The 15,811-nt window shown below is 40.9% G+C and overlaps 2 protein-coding genes across 3 annotated transcripts; both read right to left on the minus strand.

Moving 5' to 3' along the window:
• Positions 1 to 340: 340 nt before the first annotated feature.
• Positions 341 to 11,425, minus strand: LOC117192751 (Fanconi anemia group I protein-like). The gene is given in 17 exon segments (XM_033397497.1): positions 341 to 1,692; positions 2,380 to 2,452; positions 2,510 to 2,567; positions 5,197 to 5,904; positions 5,974 to 6,038; positions 6,040 to 6,300; positions 6,360 to 6,703; positions 6,768 to 7,007; positions 8,896 to 8,999; positions 9,063 to 9,328; positions 9,406 to 9,512; positions 9,577 to 9,665; positions 9,719 to 10,169; positions 10,225 to 10,334; positions 10,402 to 10,637; positions 10,693 to 11,147; positions 11,275 to 11,425. Coding segments are annotated over 17 exon segments (4,419 nt in total). The 5' UTR covers positions 11,374 to 11,425; the 3' UTR covers positions 341 to 939.
• A 652-nt stretch (positions 11,426 to 12,077) lies between these two features.
• LOC117192748 lies at positions 12,078 to 13,440 on the minus strand. 2 transcript variants are annotated; one of them, XM_033397495.1, is made up of 5 exons: positions 13,369 to 13,440; positions 13,110 to 13,310; positions 12,872 to 13,052; positions 12,560 to 12,818; positions 12,078 to 12,502 (listed from the first exon to the last, which is right to left on the minus strand). In XM_033397495.1, coding segments are annotated over exons 2-5 (591 nt in total). In that variant the 5' UTR covers positions 13,112 to 13,310; positions 13,369 to 13,440; the 3' UTR covers positions 12,078 to 12,353. The 2 variants fall into 2 exon arrangements, with proteins under 2 accessions (XP_033253386.1, XP_033253385.1); XM_033397494.1 differs by having other exon boundaries at positions 13,110 to 13,409.
• Positions 13,441 to 15,811: the final 2,371 nt, after the last annotated feature.

Raw genomic sequence — 15,811 nt, forward strand, 5'->3', positions numbered from 1 at the left:
AGATTTTCGTCCTTTGTGGGGGCGGAAGTGGGCGGGGCAAAGTTTTGAAATATTCTTGTAGCAGTGACATATCACAGAAGTCTGGATCCAAAACATCGTTGCTCTAGCTTTTATAGTCTTGGAGCACTAGGCGTTGAAGGGGACGGACAGACGGACGGTCGGACAGACGGACGGACGGACAGACAGACAGGGCTCAATCGACTCGGCTATTGATGCTGATCAAGAATATATATACTTTATGGGGTCGGAAACGATTCCTTCTGGACGTTACACACATCAATTTTCACCACAAATCTAATATACCCCAATACTCATTTTGAGTACCGGGTATAAAAATGAATTTAAACAGAATATACATATATTTGAAACTAAGAGCTTCGTTTAGTCGATAATCCGAGGGAAAGCCTACAGTAAGTGCGCACCCTCTCAGCTCAAATCAAAAGTTACCTGGTCATAAAACCTGCCACGCATTTCGATGACGGACCCATGGAAAAAAAAAAGAAAACAGTTGGCAGACCATCAGAAAAAGCAGGTCCACCTACCATCCCCTATCATACAGCTGTTCTTTTATTTATCCCGTTTTCAAGAAAATAGAAACACATCAAATTTGTAACAAATTACATTTGATGCGTGTAATAAAAATCTCGCACAGCTGGCAAACGAAAATATTCTCTCTTGCACAAAACAGGCGTTCACACCGCATTTTGGCCTAATTAAGTTTTCAAGTGCAATAAAATGATGGCTGGACCCTGCTATGATGTTGAGGGTGGGGTGAGTGCGCGGCAAAGTCTCTATTGCGTGCGGGCATCAAATTTGCGCACAAGTACATAAAACACAAGTTAAAAACTTAAATGGATTTACCTCAAAATGACCAAAAACAGTGATGAAGAAGATGATGGTCACAGTACACGCGTTGAGAGTATCCTCTCATGTCATGATTCAGTCAGAAATCGCATTTATGTATTTCTTTCCAGAACGTAACAAACCGAGCCTACGCGGCTTTACCCCCGTATCGCGTTCCTGTGATTTACGCATGTCTTTTGTGCGCTGCTCGGTTGGACCTCTTTCCTCAGCTGACTCCTCCTCATTCGAAAGGCGAGTGGACTTTTTTGTTTGGCGCTTTTTAGTTCTGTTACGCAGCTGCGTTGTCTGAACGGTTTCCCGTTGCTCTTCATTGCTTTCCTGCTCATCATTGCTTTGTGGTTTGGCACTCTGTACTTCTTTCGCTTTTCGACCCCGTCTACGCTTTGGTTGCGATTCCTCAGTATCACTGATATGAGCTCGTCTCTGTCGTTGTCTCTTGTTAGGGGCTTGTATTATTTCCGTCTCTGCCTCTTCTTCCTCATCATTGCTTGGATCATTAGAGTGATCAATATCCTCCATATCCTCTGTAGTGCAGTCATCTTCAGCGACCTCATGGGTGTCCGTTAAACTACGTTCTATTGCCGCTTTGAGATCAGTTGATTTGATATCAAAGTCCCGCATGGTTCCAAGATGCAGATAATCTATTAGTCTATTAAAGGTTTTGGTCTTCTTAGACAATAGAATTATGTGCTTGTTGAAGTCCTCAATAACCATTATTACTTTGGGAATAAGGCGAGTCTCTCTCAGAACTTTTGCGCGCTGTGCTTGTACGTTGCGTGTCTTGAGATGCTGATTGTCCTCATCGAGAGTATTAGCTTCTATCAAAGACTATACAATACCAAGATGTTGCATGAGGAACAAATGCTTTTTCAATTTTCGTTTGACGCTTCATGGTACGGGCGCGCGGGGCTAGTACTTCAATTCTTTTTTACGCTACCTTCGCCTCCGAAATGCTACTCGGCTTAGTCAATGCCTCGGTCAGCGTCGAGACGGTGTGAAAGCATGTCAGTGACTGCGTGCCGAAACGGCACAGTGGGGACTCAGCCGAAATAGTCAAAAAATTGTATGAGTGCTTTAGATAAATTTAATGTACGCATCTAATAGAGAATTTTCCAATCGAATTTTCAAGATAGTTTTAGTTTAGGAGATATAAGCACTCAAAGTTTAACATTTTTTCAGTGTGCAAATATTTACTGAACTCATATTCACTAACTAATTTAGCAAGCTGAGACGGTCAAAGGTCCCACTGTGCCGCTCCAAAGACATCGGCGATCCGCGACCACCGCTTCGACGTTGCTGAGGCTCGAGAGTCCAGAATTATTTCGTTGCTGGTGAAGGCATTGCCGAACAGACGAAACCGATGGGCAGCGGGGTCGCAGTAGAGACGAAGTACAGGCGAAAAGGGAATTGAAACCCCGCGCGCTCCCTCGTGCCTTTTGGGTCCTAATGTTAGGACCCGCCATAGAACAGCTTTTTGGTCGCTCATGCAACATCTTGGTATTGTATAGTCTTTGCTTCTATGTAAGTAATAAGTTCATAGACATTGGCCGGCAGTTGCTTTCCTACTTCCCGTAGTAGCAATTCGAATCTGTAAGGAGTGAATATAATAGTCGTACAATATTAAATATTTCCATACTGGACTTACTTGGTGCTTCGCATGTTAGCGTTGCTGACGTCTGATGTGCAGCAGGACAAATAGTGCCTTGTCAGTAGTGTTGGGTAAACATTGCTCATTTTGGGGAACATGTTCACCTGTTCTTTTTTATTAAGTGAGTCAACTCACTCATATTGCTCACTTGTTCACCTAGATTGCTCAGTTGCTTATTGCTCACTTGCTCACTTAGATTGCTCAGTTGCTCACTTGGTCGCTGTTCACGCACAGATCACTAAGCACCACAGATTTTGACACAAATAAAATACGTTACATTTCAGTTTTAATCAAACATTTAAAACTAAAACGAGGGGGAACGTTGTGAGTTGCTGCGGACACCGCAACTCTACGGTTATACCCTATTCTAAGTCAGTTTGGCTCTCCTCCGGCAGACGCCGCTAATATTAAACGACACGACAAAGAGTGCGTGCGAGAGAGACAGAAAATCAGTCTGAGCGTGACGTCGGGCGCTGCGTAGCCACTGCAAATTGATTTGTTCCTATTGGCTATAAAAATGATCTGATCTGATCCAGATTCAGCAATCTGATAGATATGGTCATTATCTATGATTCTGCGTTTTTAGTTTTCTCGAATGTGCAATATTGTGGATGCAACAGATTTTCGTCCTTTGTGTGAGCGGAAGGGAGTGGGGCGAAATTTTGAGATACACGTTTTATAGTAAGATCTAACAGGAGTGCGGATACCAAATTTGGTTACTCTAGCCTTAATAGTCTCTGAGATTTTTGAATATCCCCAGATTTTCGTCCTTTGCGGTGGCGGAAGGGGGTGTGGCGAAATTTTGAGACAAACTCGTCTCGGTCCGATATATTAGGAGTGTGGATACCAAATTTGGTTGCTCTAGCTTTTATAGTCTCTGAGATCTAGGCGCTAATGTTGTACTCTAAGCAAAGCCGGCTATGCTACGTGTGTGTTAGAGAGAGACAGGGCGAGAAAAAATTAAATTGTTTTCTTGATTCTGGCTATAATAATTATACGATCTGGTTCAGATTTTGCACTCTAGAAGATATAGTCATCTTCTACGATTCTGCGTTTTTAGTTTTCTCGTATCCTCAATATTGTGGATGCAACAGATTTTCGTCCTTTGTGGGGGCGGAAGGGGGTGGGGCGAAATTTAAGATATACGTTTTATAGTGAGATCTAACAGGAGTGCGGATACTAATTTTGGTTACTCTAGCCTTAATAGTCTCTGAGATTTGTGCATATCCCCAGATTTTCATCCTTTGCGGGGGCGGAAGGGGGTGTGGCGAAATTTTGAAACAAACTCGTCTCGGTCCGATATATTAGGAGTGTGGATACCAAATATGGTTGCTCTAGCTTTTATAGTCTCTGAGATCTAGGCGCTAATGTTTTACTCTAAGCAAAGCCGGCTATGCTACGTGTGTGTTAGAGAGAGACAGGGCGAGAAAAAATTAAATTGTTTTCTTGATTCTGGCTATAATAATTATACGATCTGGTTCAGATTTTGCACTCTAGAAGATATAGTCATCTTCTACGATTCTGCGTTTTTAGTTTTCTCGTATCGTCGAAATTGTGGATTCCACAGATTTTCGCCCTTTGTGGGGGCGGAAGGGGGTGGGGCGAAATTTTGAGATATACGTTTTATAGTGAGATCTGACAGGAGTGCGGATACTAAATTTGGTTACTCTAGCCTTAATAGTCTCTGAGATTTGTGAATATCCCCAGATTTGCATCCTTAGCGGGGGCGGAAGGGGGTGTGGCGAAATTTTGAAACAAACTCGTCTCGGTCCGATATATTAGGAGTGTGGATACCAAATTTGGTTGCTCTAGCTTTTATAGTCTCTGAGATCTAGGCGCTAATGTTTTACTCTAAGCAAAGCCGGCTATGCTACGTTTGTGTTAGAGAGAGACAGGGCGAGAAAAAATTAAATTGTTTTCTTGATTCTGGCTATAATAATAATAAGATCCAATTCAGATTCCGCAGTCTAAAAGATATGGTTATTCTCTACGATTCTGCATTTTTGGTTTTATCGTATCTTTAAAAATGTGGATGCCACAGATTTCCGTCCTTTGTGGGGGCGGAAGTGGGCGGGGCGAAGTTTTGAAATATTTTTGTAGCAGTGACATATCACAGAAGTCTGGATCCAAAACATCGTTGCTCTAGCTCTTATAGTCTTTGAGCACTAGGCGCTGAAGGGGACGGACAGACGGACGGACGGACAGACGGACAGACAGACAGACAGACAGGGCTCAATCGACTTGGTTATTGATGCTGATCAAGAATATATATACTTTATGGGGTCGGAAACGATTCCTTTTGGACGTTACACACATCCACTTTCACCACAAATCTAATATACCCCAATACTCATTTTGAGTATCGGGTATAAAAATTGCAATGATTCCAAATTTCACTATACTTTCGAAGTATCGAATATACTTCGAATTAGCGACATACTGAATTTTCAAAAGATTAAACAGTTTTGCCGGTAATACAAAAAGTGTGAAGTAAAAGCAAATATGAGCAACAACTGCCAGAACGCAAAATGCCCTTCGAGGAGCAAAATTGCGCAAAAAGTGAGTAGAGAACAATTGAGCAAAAATGAACAAGTGAGCAAAAAAGAACAAGTGAACATGTTCAGTTGCTCATTTAAGTGAACAACTCTTTTTTGTTCACTCACTCATGAGCAACACAACACTACTTGTCAGGTTCTTCAGGCATATATAGTGCTGTACCAACAATTTCATTAGTCCATCCATAGACGATCCCAGAGGAATGCAGACATTGGTCAGAGCCAGTAGCGTGCGCGTAATATGAATTATTTGAGTGCAAATAGAACGCTCCATGACATCTAGATTTCCCCGCCAATAACTTTGATCTGATTCAGGCACTAGCTGACATTTGTAGCTTAAATTGTTGGCCTTTACGACGAAATATTCTACATTTAGGAGCTGCTTCTGGACGGCAACATAGAGATGCTGCAAGCAGCTCTCAGCGGTGATTGTGCTTATCGACTTTAGACCTAGATCTGGGAGATCTATTGATATGTCATCACTAAGAGCGCCAAGCACATGCCCCAATTGTCTGGCAATGTTTTCAAAAAAGGGTCCCGAGTGCGTTTTCTGACGCTGTATAAATAGAAGGTTATGCACTAAGCCCATTTCGGGATTAACCAACTCGTGAGTACGACAAAAATTGAGGAGCCAAGTATAGGACCCAGTTGCCGCACGTTCTCCATAATCTATATGGTCAAAGAGAATTTCCTATGACTCCAGAAGGTATACCGGCAATTTCGCGATAAAGGTATCTTTGTTGAGTGAGTCATCACTGGCATACTCTTTCATAAACTCGTCCACCACATCCTGGATAACGTACGTCACTGCTTTGCTTCTGTTCAGGGATGCCATATCTACGATTAATAAAACGTTATTAGTTTATAAAAGTTCTGCTTCAAAAATAGTTTTTTCATTTGACTTACCAAATCCCTTGACAAATTCTTTGAACTTCTTGCTATAGGTTTCGTGGGCTGTTCGTAGGCACTCAACATTGAGCCGCCAGAGAGGATGTCTGCATGTCAAAGTCTCGCCACAGCTCAGGCAACCGTCGAATGCAGCGCTCGTAAATAATCTTGGTGATGTCTGTTAACTGCTTAAAGGTACGTTTGCTGTAAGCTAGTTGCTTGGAATCAGGTTCAAGCCGAATGTTTTTCACTTTTTCGGCGGTAATCTGCACAACATAACGAACCAGGGACTCGTTGGACCGCAACTGAATGGTTTTCTCGGACGCGGCAAATGGAACGACGTCACTGAAAAGTAATTTTCAAAACATGTACATTGGAATCGGCGCAGTCGAAATGGCACTCACTCGAGGAGTAGATTAAGAAGCTTATCCAATATAGACAAGTCCCATATATTCTCAGGTTGTGTGCACATGCTCTTCATTTGGATACCATTTACAGTAAGATTGAAAATGGAAGTTGTGGTATCATTGCTGACAGTTTTCTTTGATTGTTTCTGTAGCTTCTTGGAGGAGCCAGCCAAAGTCTTAAGATCGTCTAATAACTTGCAATGCTGCTTAAATAGGGGCAGAACTTGACATATGGCATTGTTGTTTGGCTTGGAGCTGAGCAATAAGTGGGAAACGATTCCTTCAATAAGATTGAGTTGTTGCAGAACTAGAGCGCATTTCAGGTGGGTGGCTGGAGGGGACTGGGAAAATATGTATGTATGTATTAGTTGAATATATGAGTTATGAGACAACGCCGAAACTTACAACGTCGTCTATTGGCAATCTGTTGGCCACCATTCGTTGCACGCATAAGGCCAGGAGACGACTTATCTCACGTGTGTCATAGCCCGACGGAGCGTGCTCAAAGGTTACCAAGCAGTTAGCCACGAATTGAACCAACTTTCCCAGGTTATCTTTCAGCTGAATTTCCATATGTTGTTGATCGCTGGCAGTAACCAGCTGATCGTAGCGTATACGAAATACTGTGTCTAAATCGTCGCCAGCCTCCTCTGCAGAGGGAGTGTCAAAAAAGCTTCGAAAATGCCAATCAATTACTTGCAGCACGTGAGGTGTTTTGATATCAAAGTCCCGCATGGTTCCAAGATGCAGATAATCTGTTAGTCTATTAAAGGTTTTGGTCTTCTTAGACAATAGAATTATGTGCTTGTTGAAGTCCTCAATAACCATTATTACTTTGGGAATAAGGCGAGTCTCTCTCAGAACTTTTGCGCGCTGTGCTTGTACGTTGCGTGTCTTCAGATGCTGATTGTCCTCATCGAGAGTATTAGCTTCTATGTAAGTAATAAGTTCATAGACATTGGCCGGCAGTTGCTTTCCTACTTCCCGTAGTAGCAGTTCGAATCTGTAAGGAGTGAATATAATAGTCGTACAATAATAAATATTTCCATACTGGACTTACTTGGTGCTTCGCATGTTAGCGTTCCTGACGTCTGATGTGCAGCAGGACAAATAGTGCCTTGTCAGTAGTGTTGGGTAAACATTGCTCATTTTGGGGAACATGTTCACCTGTTCTTTTTTAGTAAGTGAGTCAACTCACTCATATTGCTCACTTGTTCACCTAGATTGCTCAGTTGCTTATTGCTCACTTGCTCACTTAGATTGCTCAGTTGCTCACTTGGTCGCTGTTCACGCACAGATCACTAAGCACCACAGATTTTGACACAAATAAAATACGTTACATTTCAGTTTTAATCAAACATTTAAAACTAAAACGAGGGGGAACGTTGTGAGTTGCTGCGGACACCGCAACTCTACGGTTATACCCGATACTAAGTCAGTATGGCTCTCCTCCGGCAGACGCCGCTAATATTAAACGACACGACAAAGAGTGCGTGCGAGAGAGACAGAAAATCAGTCTGAGCGTGACGTCGAGCGCTGCGTAGCCACTGCAAATTGATTTGTTCCTATTGGCTATAAAAATGATCTGATCTGATCCAGATTCAGCAATCTGATAGATATGGTCATTATCTATGATTCTGCGTTTTTAGTTTTCTCGAATGTGCAATATTGTGGATGCAACAGATTTTCGTCCTTTGTGTGAGCGGAAGGGAGTGGGGCGAAATTTTGAGATACACGTTTTATAGTAAGATCTAACAGGAGTGCGGATACCAAATTTGGTTACTCTAGCCTTAATAGTCTCTGAGATTTTTGAATATCCCCAGATTTTCGTCCTTTGCGGTGGCGGAAGGGGGTGTGGCGAAATTTTGAGACAAACTCGTCTCGGTCCGATATATTAGGAGTGTGGATACCAAATTTGGTTGCTCTAGCTTTTATAGTCTCTGAGATCTAGGCGCTAATGTTGTACTCTAAGCAAAGCCGGCTATGCTACGTGTGTGTTAGAGAGAAACAGGGCGAGAAAAAATTAAATTGTTTTCTTGATTCTGGCTATAATAATTATACGATCTGGTTCAGATTTTGCACTCTAGAAGATATAGTCATCTTCTACGATTCTGCGTTTTTAGTTTTCTCGTATCCTCAATATTGTGGATGCAACAGATTTTCGTCCTTTGTGGGGGCGGAAGGGGGTGGGGCGAAATTTAAGATATACGTTTTATAGTGAGATCTAACAGGAGTGCGGATACTAATTTTGGTTACTCTAGCCTTAATAGTCTCTGAGATTTTTGAATATCCCCAGATTTTCGTCCTTTGCGGTGGCGGAAGGGGGTGTGGCGAAATTTTGAGACAAACTCGTCTCGGTCCGATATATTAGGAGTGTGGATACCAAATTTGGTTACTCTAGCCTTAATAGTCTCTGAGATTAAACCAACTTTCCCAGGTTATCTTTCAGCTGAATTTCCATATGTTGTTGATCGCTGGCAGTAACCAGCTGATCGTAGCGTATACGAAATACTGTGTCTAAATCGTCGCCAGCCTCCTCTGCAGAGGGAGTGTCAAAAAAGCTTCGAAAATGCCAATCAATTACTTGCAACACGTGAGGCTCAAGCTTTGCATTTAGCTCCACGGCCCGTTGCAGATCTGCGAGAGGTACATTCCAAAATAATCAAAAGATTATCGGCTGTATGCACTTCAGTTACTTACTTTCATAAAGCGTACATCGTATGTCAAACTGCTGCTGCAAACAATTTCGCAACATTCCTATAATCTCCAGAGTAAGCACGTCGAAATTGCGCTGCGGATTGCTTCGACTTCCTAGGCTATTTTGTGTCATCATTGAATACCCGGAAATGCTCTGCTGAGTACAGAAGCTGGTTGCACTGGAGGTCTGCCGCAGTGCGTTACTGTTGTTAATCTGTTTAAGGATCATGCAAAATCCGTAAATGGCCATCCGACGTTTTTGCATGCCGCTAGATATTATTAGGTTACAAATGACAAAGGCTATAAAATATATAACGATTTTTGATTGATTGGGTCTGGTACCCACCTAGAACCCATTGCTTTGCACAGCACATCAATCAGGGCATCCCGAACTCGATTCGAAATCTTCAGCAGGGGCAAAAGAAAGTTCATCATGGCTTGTTCTCCAGGCAGCTTTAACAAAATGAATAATTTGTTAATAGAAGAAAAAATATATACATGTATTTGAATGACTTGCCCATAGCATATGCTCCATAACTGTTTGGATGGTTTTAGTGCATTCTGAGACGGTGTACGTGTCAGCTACACTTAATAGTGTTAAACATTCTAGAAAAAATACATAGTTATTTAAGAATTATTATGGGGAATCCAATACCAACCCGAAAACTGGTTTTGATCTTGATGTACAATCATCCACTCAGAGAGGAGTCTAATGATGCCTTGCCCAAAGATGAAACGTTTGCGAATGAACTTTGTTAAAAAAGTAATTGCTAGAGTATGCATTTTGGGCGAATGCGATTTAAGCAGAAAAAAAACTAGGTGGACTAGTCCTGGTGTGATCACATCTTTTCCATCTTTGTTCTGATCTATGAGCACCGTTAAGACCTGCTGCAAGTCGACTTGTTTGCGCTGTAACGAATCACGATACCAAACGGAATAGTCTGCCAAAGTTATCTCTTTTTCATTATTCTTTATGACATTTCGCAAGAATGGCAGCAAAATGGATCGAGAGATGCGCGCAGATTCTGGATCACGATTCACACTTGTCATCGAAATAATGGCGCTGAGCATGAATGGCGTGAGAATGACATCGGGCAAATGCGAGAAGTTCTGCAAATACAAACTAACATTAGAGTTCATTCAATTTAGGAGAGCCCATATTCACCCTCAACATTACAGCCAGATGTTTCTCAGTTGGCTTATACATAGTACAGTAGGTCAAATGATGAAGTATAGTCTCTTCGGCCTCCCGCAGCTCTTTGTCCGAAAATGGATCTGATGGTAAAAATGAACAAATTATAGAAAGAGACACACAGTAAATTATTGAAATAATTAGGCGAACCTATGCTGTCGAAGTCTGTAGAATTGCTGCTCATGTCTGAGAACAAGCGCTTATAGTAATTGCGTTGAAAATACTTCTCTAATGCCAGCAGCGGTACAATCAGTTGTGAGGCATTTTGGCACATGGAAAAGAGCTGGAAGCACAGAGCTGGTAGCTCCATTGGCGATAGCTCCTGCAGAGCCCCGGAGAATTTATTTAATACGGTCAAAATTTCTCCGTTGCTGAGATTTATGGCCCTAAACAAATGGAAATTTTAGTAGAATTTTTTAGCATTTTATGGGCGCAACTTACTTGAACATGTCAGCAATGGGGGTCAGGATTGAAGACGGCCATCGCATGGTACATATACTTTTCACTGTATTGTTTCTATACTCGGTTCCATCGGTTCCCACCCCATTTAGTATAAAACGTGGAGTTGCCGAAAGCAGAGCCAGTGAATCTGGCAACAAATCCTTCCAACCAACGCACTTGGCGTCTCCCTGTCGCATGCCATCCACACAGTGCTCAATAATCCAGGCCAGTTCATCAGCAGAGAAGGTGGGCAAGTCCTGGGCCAATCGTGTGATCAAATCGAAGGATTGTTTATAGTTCAGCTCTACACTACGCAGCCCATCCATAAAACATTGGACGAGCGCGAAACGTTTCTTCTTGGACTCCTCGCTCTCAGTGTCGCAGGCTAGCAGAAAGTAGTTCCAGAAATTGATACCTTCACTTCGGGATATCGTGGCATTCAGAGTGTCTGTTAACTGATGAAACAATATTAGTCGATGGGGAGCATGCCAGACGCGGTGCTGGTGAAATGCACGGAGGCAGCACAAACGTCTATGGTAAGGACGACTTGCTGATGCCTTGCACACACAATTTGAGACCTACCTGTTTTACTGAAGTATTTTTAATAAGCAACTCCAGTTCATCTCTCTGCCCTCTTTCGCCGTACTTTCGAACCTGCAGCTCTAGTGAATCCCGCCACATTTTTTCGCAATAAACAAATTTATAAATTGAAAAATGAAATCCGCGCCAGCTGGCTTGCTCAGAAATATACCGAAATACACTTCACAGTTTCAAAACATACCAATAATATACCAAACTCCATCAAACTCCTCGTTTTCTATATTCGGTTCAATATTACTAGCTAGCTGGGACCCCCTTCCTTGGAAAAATAATTGTATCCGATTGATGAATCTACTCTCAACAAGATTGGTTAATTCTAAGGACACCTTTTATTTTATTATTATAAAATTAAAATTTGTACATTGCTGCATTGGACAAGAGGGTGACTCCAAAGCGCGTCTTGAAAAATACTGGAAAATACTATAAAAAGCATACAAATTTGCAAGGTGTGTGAGCTAGACATGGTGTTTAAAATAAATTATAGAATTAAATATATTTAAATATAGTAAAATCGTGACATATAGAGGCTCATATTTATGTTAATGCGCTTATGTGCAACTATATATATATGAACTTTATTTCATTTTGCAAGCCTAACTAGCAATACTTTAAAAGCAGCTTATTTAAGAATTGTATAGTTCATAGTCATTAATGCACAATTTTCCCATTCATATGCTCATCAATAATTGTATTCGTGAGCCTCTGACCCGGAAACCGTTGAACGAAAGACCCAGAAACGATATTGGGATTAAAAAACAGTACACTACACAATTTTGACAAGAAAATTCAATTCAAAAGGTTCCCGCCAAAACCAACTGCGTGTCTGTTGAGTATAAAAATATTTGCCAAAGCAAACAAATTGTTTATTTTATCGTTTGTCGACGTTTCACATCTCTCGAAAATGCCCATGGTTCCCCATTATGCGCCTAGTTTACATTAATTATAATAATCTTAAATGTTTGAAAATGTGGACAGATCTTTCTTTCCTGGTCAAACATTAGGTCTTGAGGGACACTTTCAATATTTTCTTTAGCAAACCATAATAAAAATAGTGGAACTAGTTAGTCGGTTGTTTCGATTTTGAGAACAACATTTTGAACCAGCTTGCGCTTTTTGGCAGATGGAGTTTGCGAAGTGCTAGTGCGCTCCAATTTCACGCCCATATGTCTGTCATTGATCCGGCTGGAGCAGTCATCTTCTTCCTCATCATCTTTACATAAAAAAAAATAGTACATACAATTTTTGCGGCTTGATATTTTTGTCTTACCGTCATCTGTGGCTGTGACCTCGTCGGGGTCGGTCTTGATGTCCTGCAGTTGCAAACGGTTGGAAATTTCAGGACGTGCCTTTGGACGAGATTCGACTACTCTGTCGGGCTTATCATACAAGTCACAGATCACGGCCACTGCATCCTCTAGAGCAGTGAGTGTATCCTGATACAGCGAGCCTTTGCCGCAGGCATTTGAATCTTTCAACCTGTTATTGTTAATCTTTTTACGAATGCAGCTTTTCCAGTCTTTCCATACCTATCAAGAGCCAAGTGAGATGACGGAACATAGCGCAATTGCTCGGCACTTACTCTTTTCCACTCACAAACTTCTTTGACAGGCGGACCCACGCTATTTAAATCCTTTGAAAGCCGCTTCCTGGCGGCTTCAGCTGCCAGCTTATCACCCTTGAGGTAGTTTTTGGCTATCATTGGGTGTCTCTCCATAAATGCGATGAATATGGCATCTTGCTGCGCAGTTCTGTGTTTGCCCCTGTATACAATGAGGTGGTAAGTATAAATTTTTACGAACATTTTCAACATTATTTACATGTTCCGTGGTTTTTTGTTTGACTGATTGGTCAGTTTGGCCTTTGGATTCGTTGTCACAAATCTGTGTTTTTGTATCTATTAGCAGGAGTTGGACCCACTTTTACGCCCACTATCTCCACCACGCCAAGCAGCACAGCCTGCAGCGCACGGGGAGAGGACAATCCGGCGTTCACTTCAGCAGTAGCAGGGACTTGAATCTCTCCAGATTTACATAAATCGGATCTATTAATTTATTTATTTACGAAATATTTATTTACCTTATCAGTGTTACCGTGAACTTATCGATCAAATATACGGTCGGACTCTTAGAAATATACCAAAATAAACCGTCTCATTTTAAAAATATACCGTAAATATACTGACGAATTCAAGTTCTATTTTATATATTCCTCGTTTTTGATATTCCGTCGAATATTACCAGCTATATAGAACATTTAGCCGTGCCCACATAATTTTAGCTCATTGATGAATACGTTTTCTACACAATTGGTTAGTTTTTAGTCCTTGCTTTTATTGTATTTTGACTAAAACAAGGTTTAAACAAAATAGTTCAACAAAAAAAACAGTCGCAATGTTGCTAGTATTTGAAGACATGATACGTGTATAGGCCTTTGTGCACCCTATTTCGTTAATTTTATATGTAGATCAACCGCAATTTATTAAGACCTTTTCTCAAATTGATATGTTTTTGACTTATTCATGTGTATTATTAGTATCTTGTATATATTTATCTCGATCCTGATACCTACTGAGCCTTGGAAGACAAACATATTCACAAATCTATAACATCCAATTTCCCCCAGGTTATGTGTGCATGGAATTAGCAACATGTTTGTGTATGGAATGAGACTCATTATTGCAAAAGCGAAACTGCGGCGAATCGGGTATTGCCTATATTTCAAGCTATATAGATGCCCACTTAGCTTTATCCCATAGATAAATTCATTTTTTACAAGATTGCTTCTTTTAATTACCTTCATGTATTTTATTTTGACTAAAATACGGTGTTCAAGGAAATGTTGCCGCAACAGTGTGTATGGAATAGGACTCATTGCTGCTAAAGCGAACTGTGGCGAACTCAAATTCGATTCAAAAAACGACCAGTTCTTTGTTCCATTAAATAATACTATCTATATAGAACATTTAGCCATGCCCACTCAATTTTGTACGATTGATGAATCAATTCTATACATGATTGGCCTATTCGAAATACTTGCTTTTATTGGATTTCTATATAGCATTGAAAATTAAATTAATAGATTGATGAAATTGACAAAAATACCATGCGAGCGCGGCGAAAACCAGTATTTCTACAGTATGACCCTCAGAACAGCACCGAAATATACCGCCTCATTTTAAAAATATACCGTAAATATACTGACGAATTCAAGTTCTATTTTACATATTCCTCGTTTTTGATATTCCGACGAATATTACTAGCTATATAGAACATTTAGCAATGCCCACATAGTTTTATCCTATTGATGAATAAATTTTCTACAAGATTGGATAGTTTTTAATCCTTGCTTTTATTGTATTTATTGTAAAAAAAGGTTAAAACGAAAAAGTTCACCAAAAAAAAGAGTCGCTATATTGCGTGTAAGCCGTAATATAGGCCTTTGTACACCCTATTTTGTTAATTTTATTTCCGCATCATAAAGCTGCGAAAGTAATTTTCCACTTGAAAGCACAGCGCAGCCAAAAAGTGTGAAACGATAGGAGGCAGGAGGCATACAACCGAGCAGGAGATGGGGTCAGACATTGGACCAGGCTAAGACCCCAAGCTGTCTGCCTCTGTATGTGTGTGTGTTGTTGGTTTTTGTTCGGTAATGTCGATGGGAGCTTGTTTTTTGCCACATTGAGCATTTTGTGTTGTCACCTTTTGGGCGCACGGGAATGCAAATAAGACCAGGCCAAAACTCTGATTCCTTCGCATTAAGTTGTGGAAGCAGCAGGGAGCATCTGGAGCAGAAGCTGGAGCTGGAGGCAACTCCAATGACATCTCTTTAAGGCGACATAAGATTAGGCTAAGCAGCTGGGCACACCCCGGAGCACACACACAACACAGCGAGAGGGAGGACACGACCGAAACACACACACAGACAATAGGGAGTGGCCGCCGTGTCGGGGCAGCAAATTTCATTATGCGGCTCACGTGCGAGACAACCAAATTCACTGGGAAATAAAGAAAAAATCCAAGCGAGCCACAGTTGGAGTCTAAGGACTAGAAGATACCCAAATATTCCAACACCAAATTCACCAACACCAATATTCACCAAAAAAAAGAGTCGCTATATTGCGTGTAAGCCGTAATATATGCCTTTGTACACCCTATTTTGTTAATTTTATATGAAAGTAGAAATAATGATATGAAGATAAAACGTAACTAATAGAGACCTTTTCTCAAATTTACATTTTTTAGACATATTCATGTATATGATGAGTGTTTTGTATATATATCTCGATCCTGATACCTATTCTTGTAGGGACCAAGAAGACAATAAGCTTTAAAATATCGTTGAAATATTGAAAATAATATTAAATAATATTGAATAATATTAAAATATATTGAAAATAAATTGTTTTTGCCTGGGATGACAAACATATTCACATCCTAGAACATCCATTTACCCAGGGTATCCAAAATGTTGCATGAGTCTGGCCCATACAAATTGAATGTTGGGACATTGTTGAGCTGAA

This window comes from Drosophila miranda (assembly GCF_003369915.1).
Source record: "Drosophila miranda strain MSH22 chromosome Y unlocalized genomic scaffold, D.miranda_PacBio2.1 Contig_Y2_pilon, whole genome shotgun sequence".
In the NCBI taxonomy this organism is placed as follows: domain Eukaryota; kingdom Metazoa; phylum Arthropoda; class Insecta; order Diptera; family Drosophilidae; genus Drosophila; species Drosophila miranda.

Coding starts and splice junctions, on each gene's coding strand:
- LOC117192748 (XM_033397495.1), bottom strand. Junction 12,819..12,871: donor AAGTTTGTGAGTGGAAAAGA/GTAAGTGCCGAG, acceptor GGCTCTTGATAG/GTATGGAAAGACTGGAAAAG. Junction 12,503..12,559: donor GGTCACAGCCACAGATGACG/GTAAGACAAAAA, acceptor TTTTATGTAAAG/ATGATGAGGAAGAAGATGAC.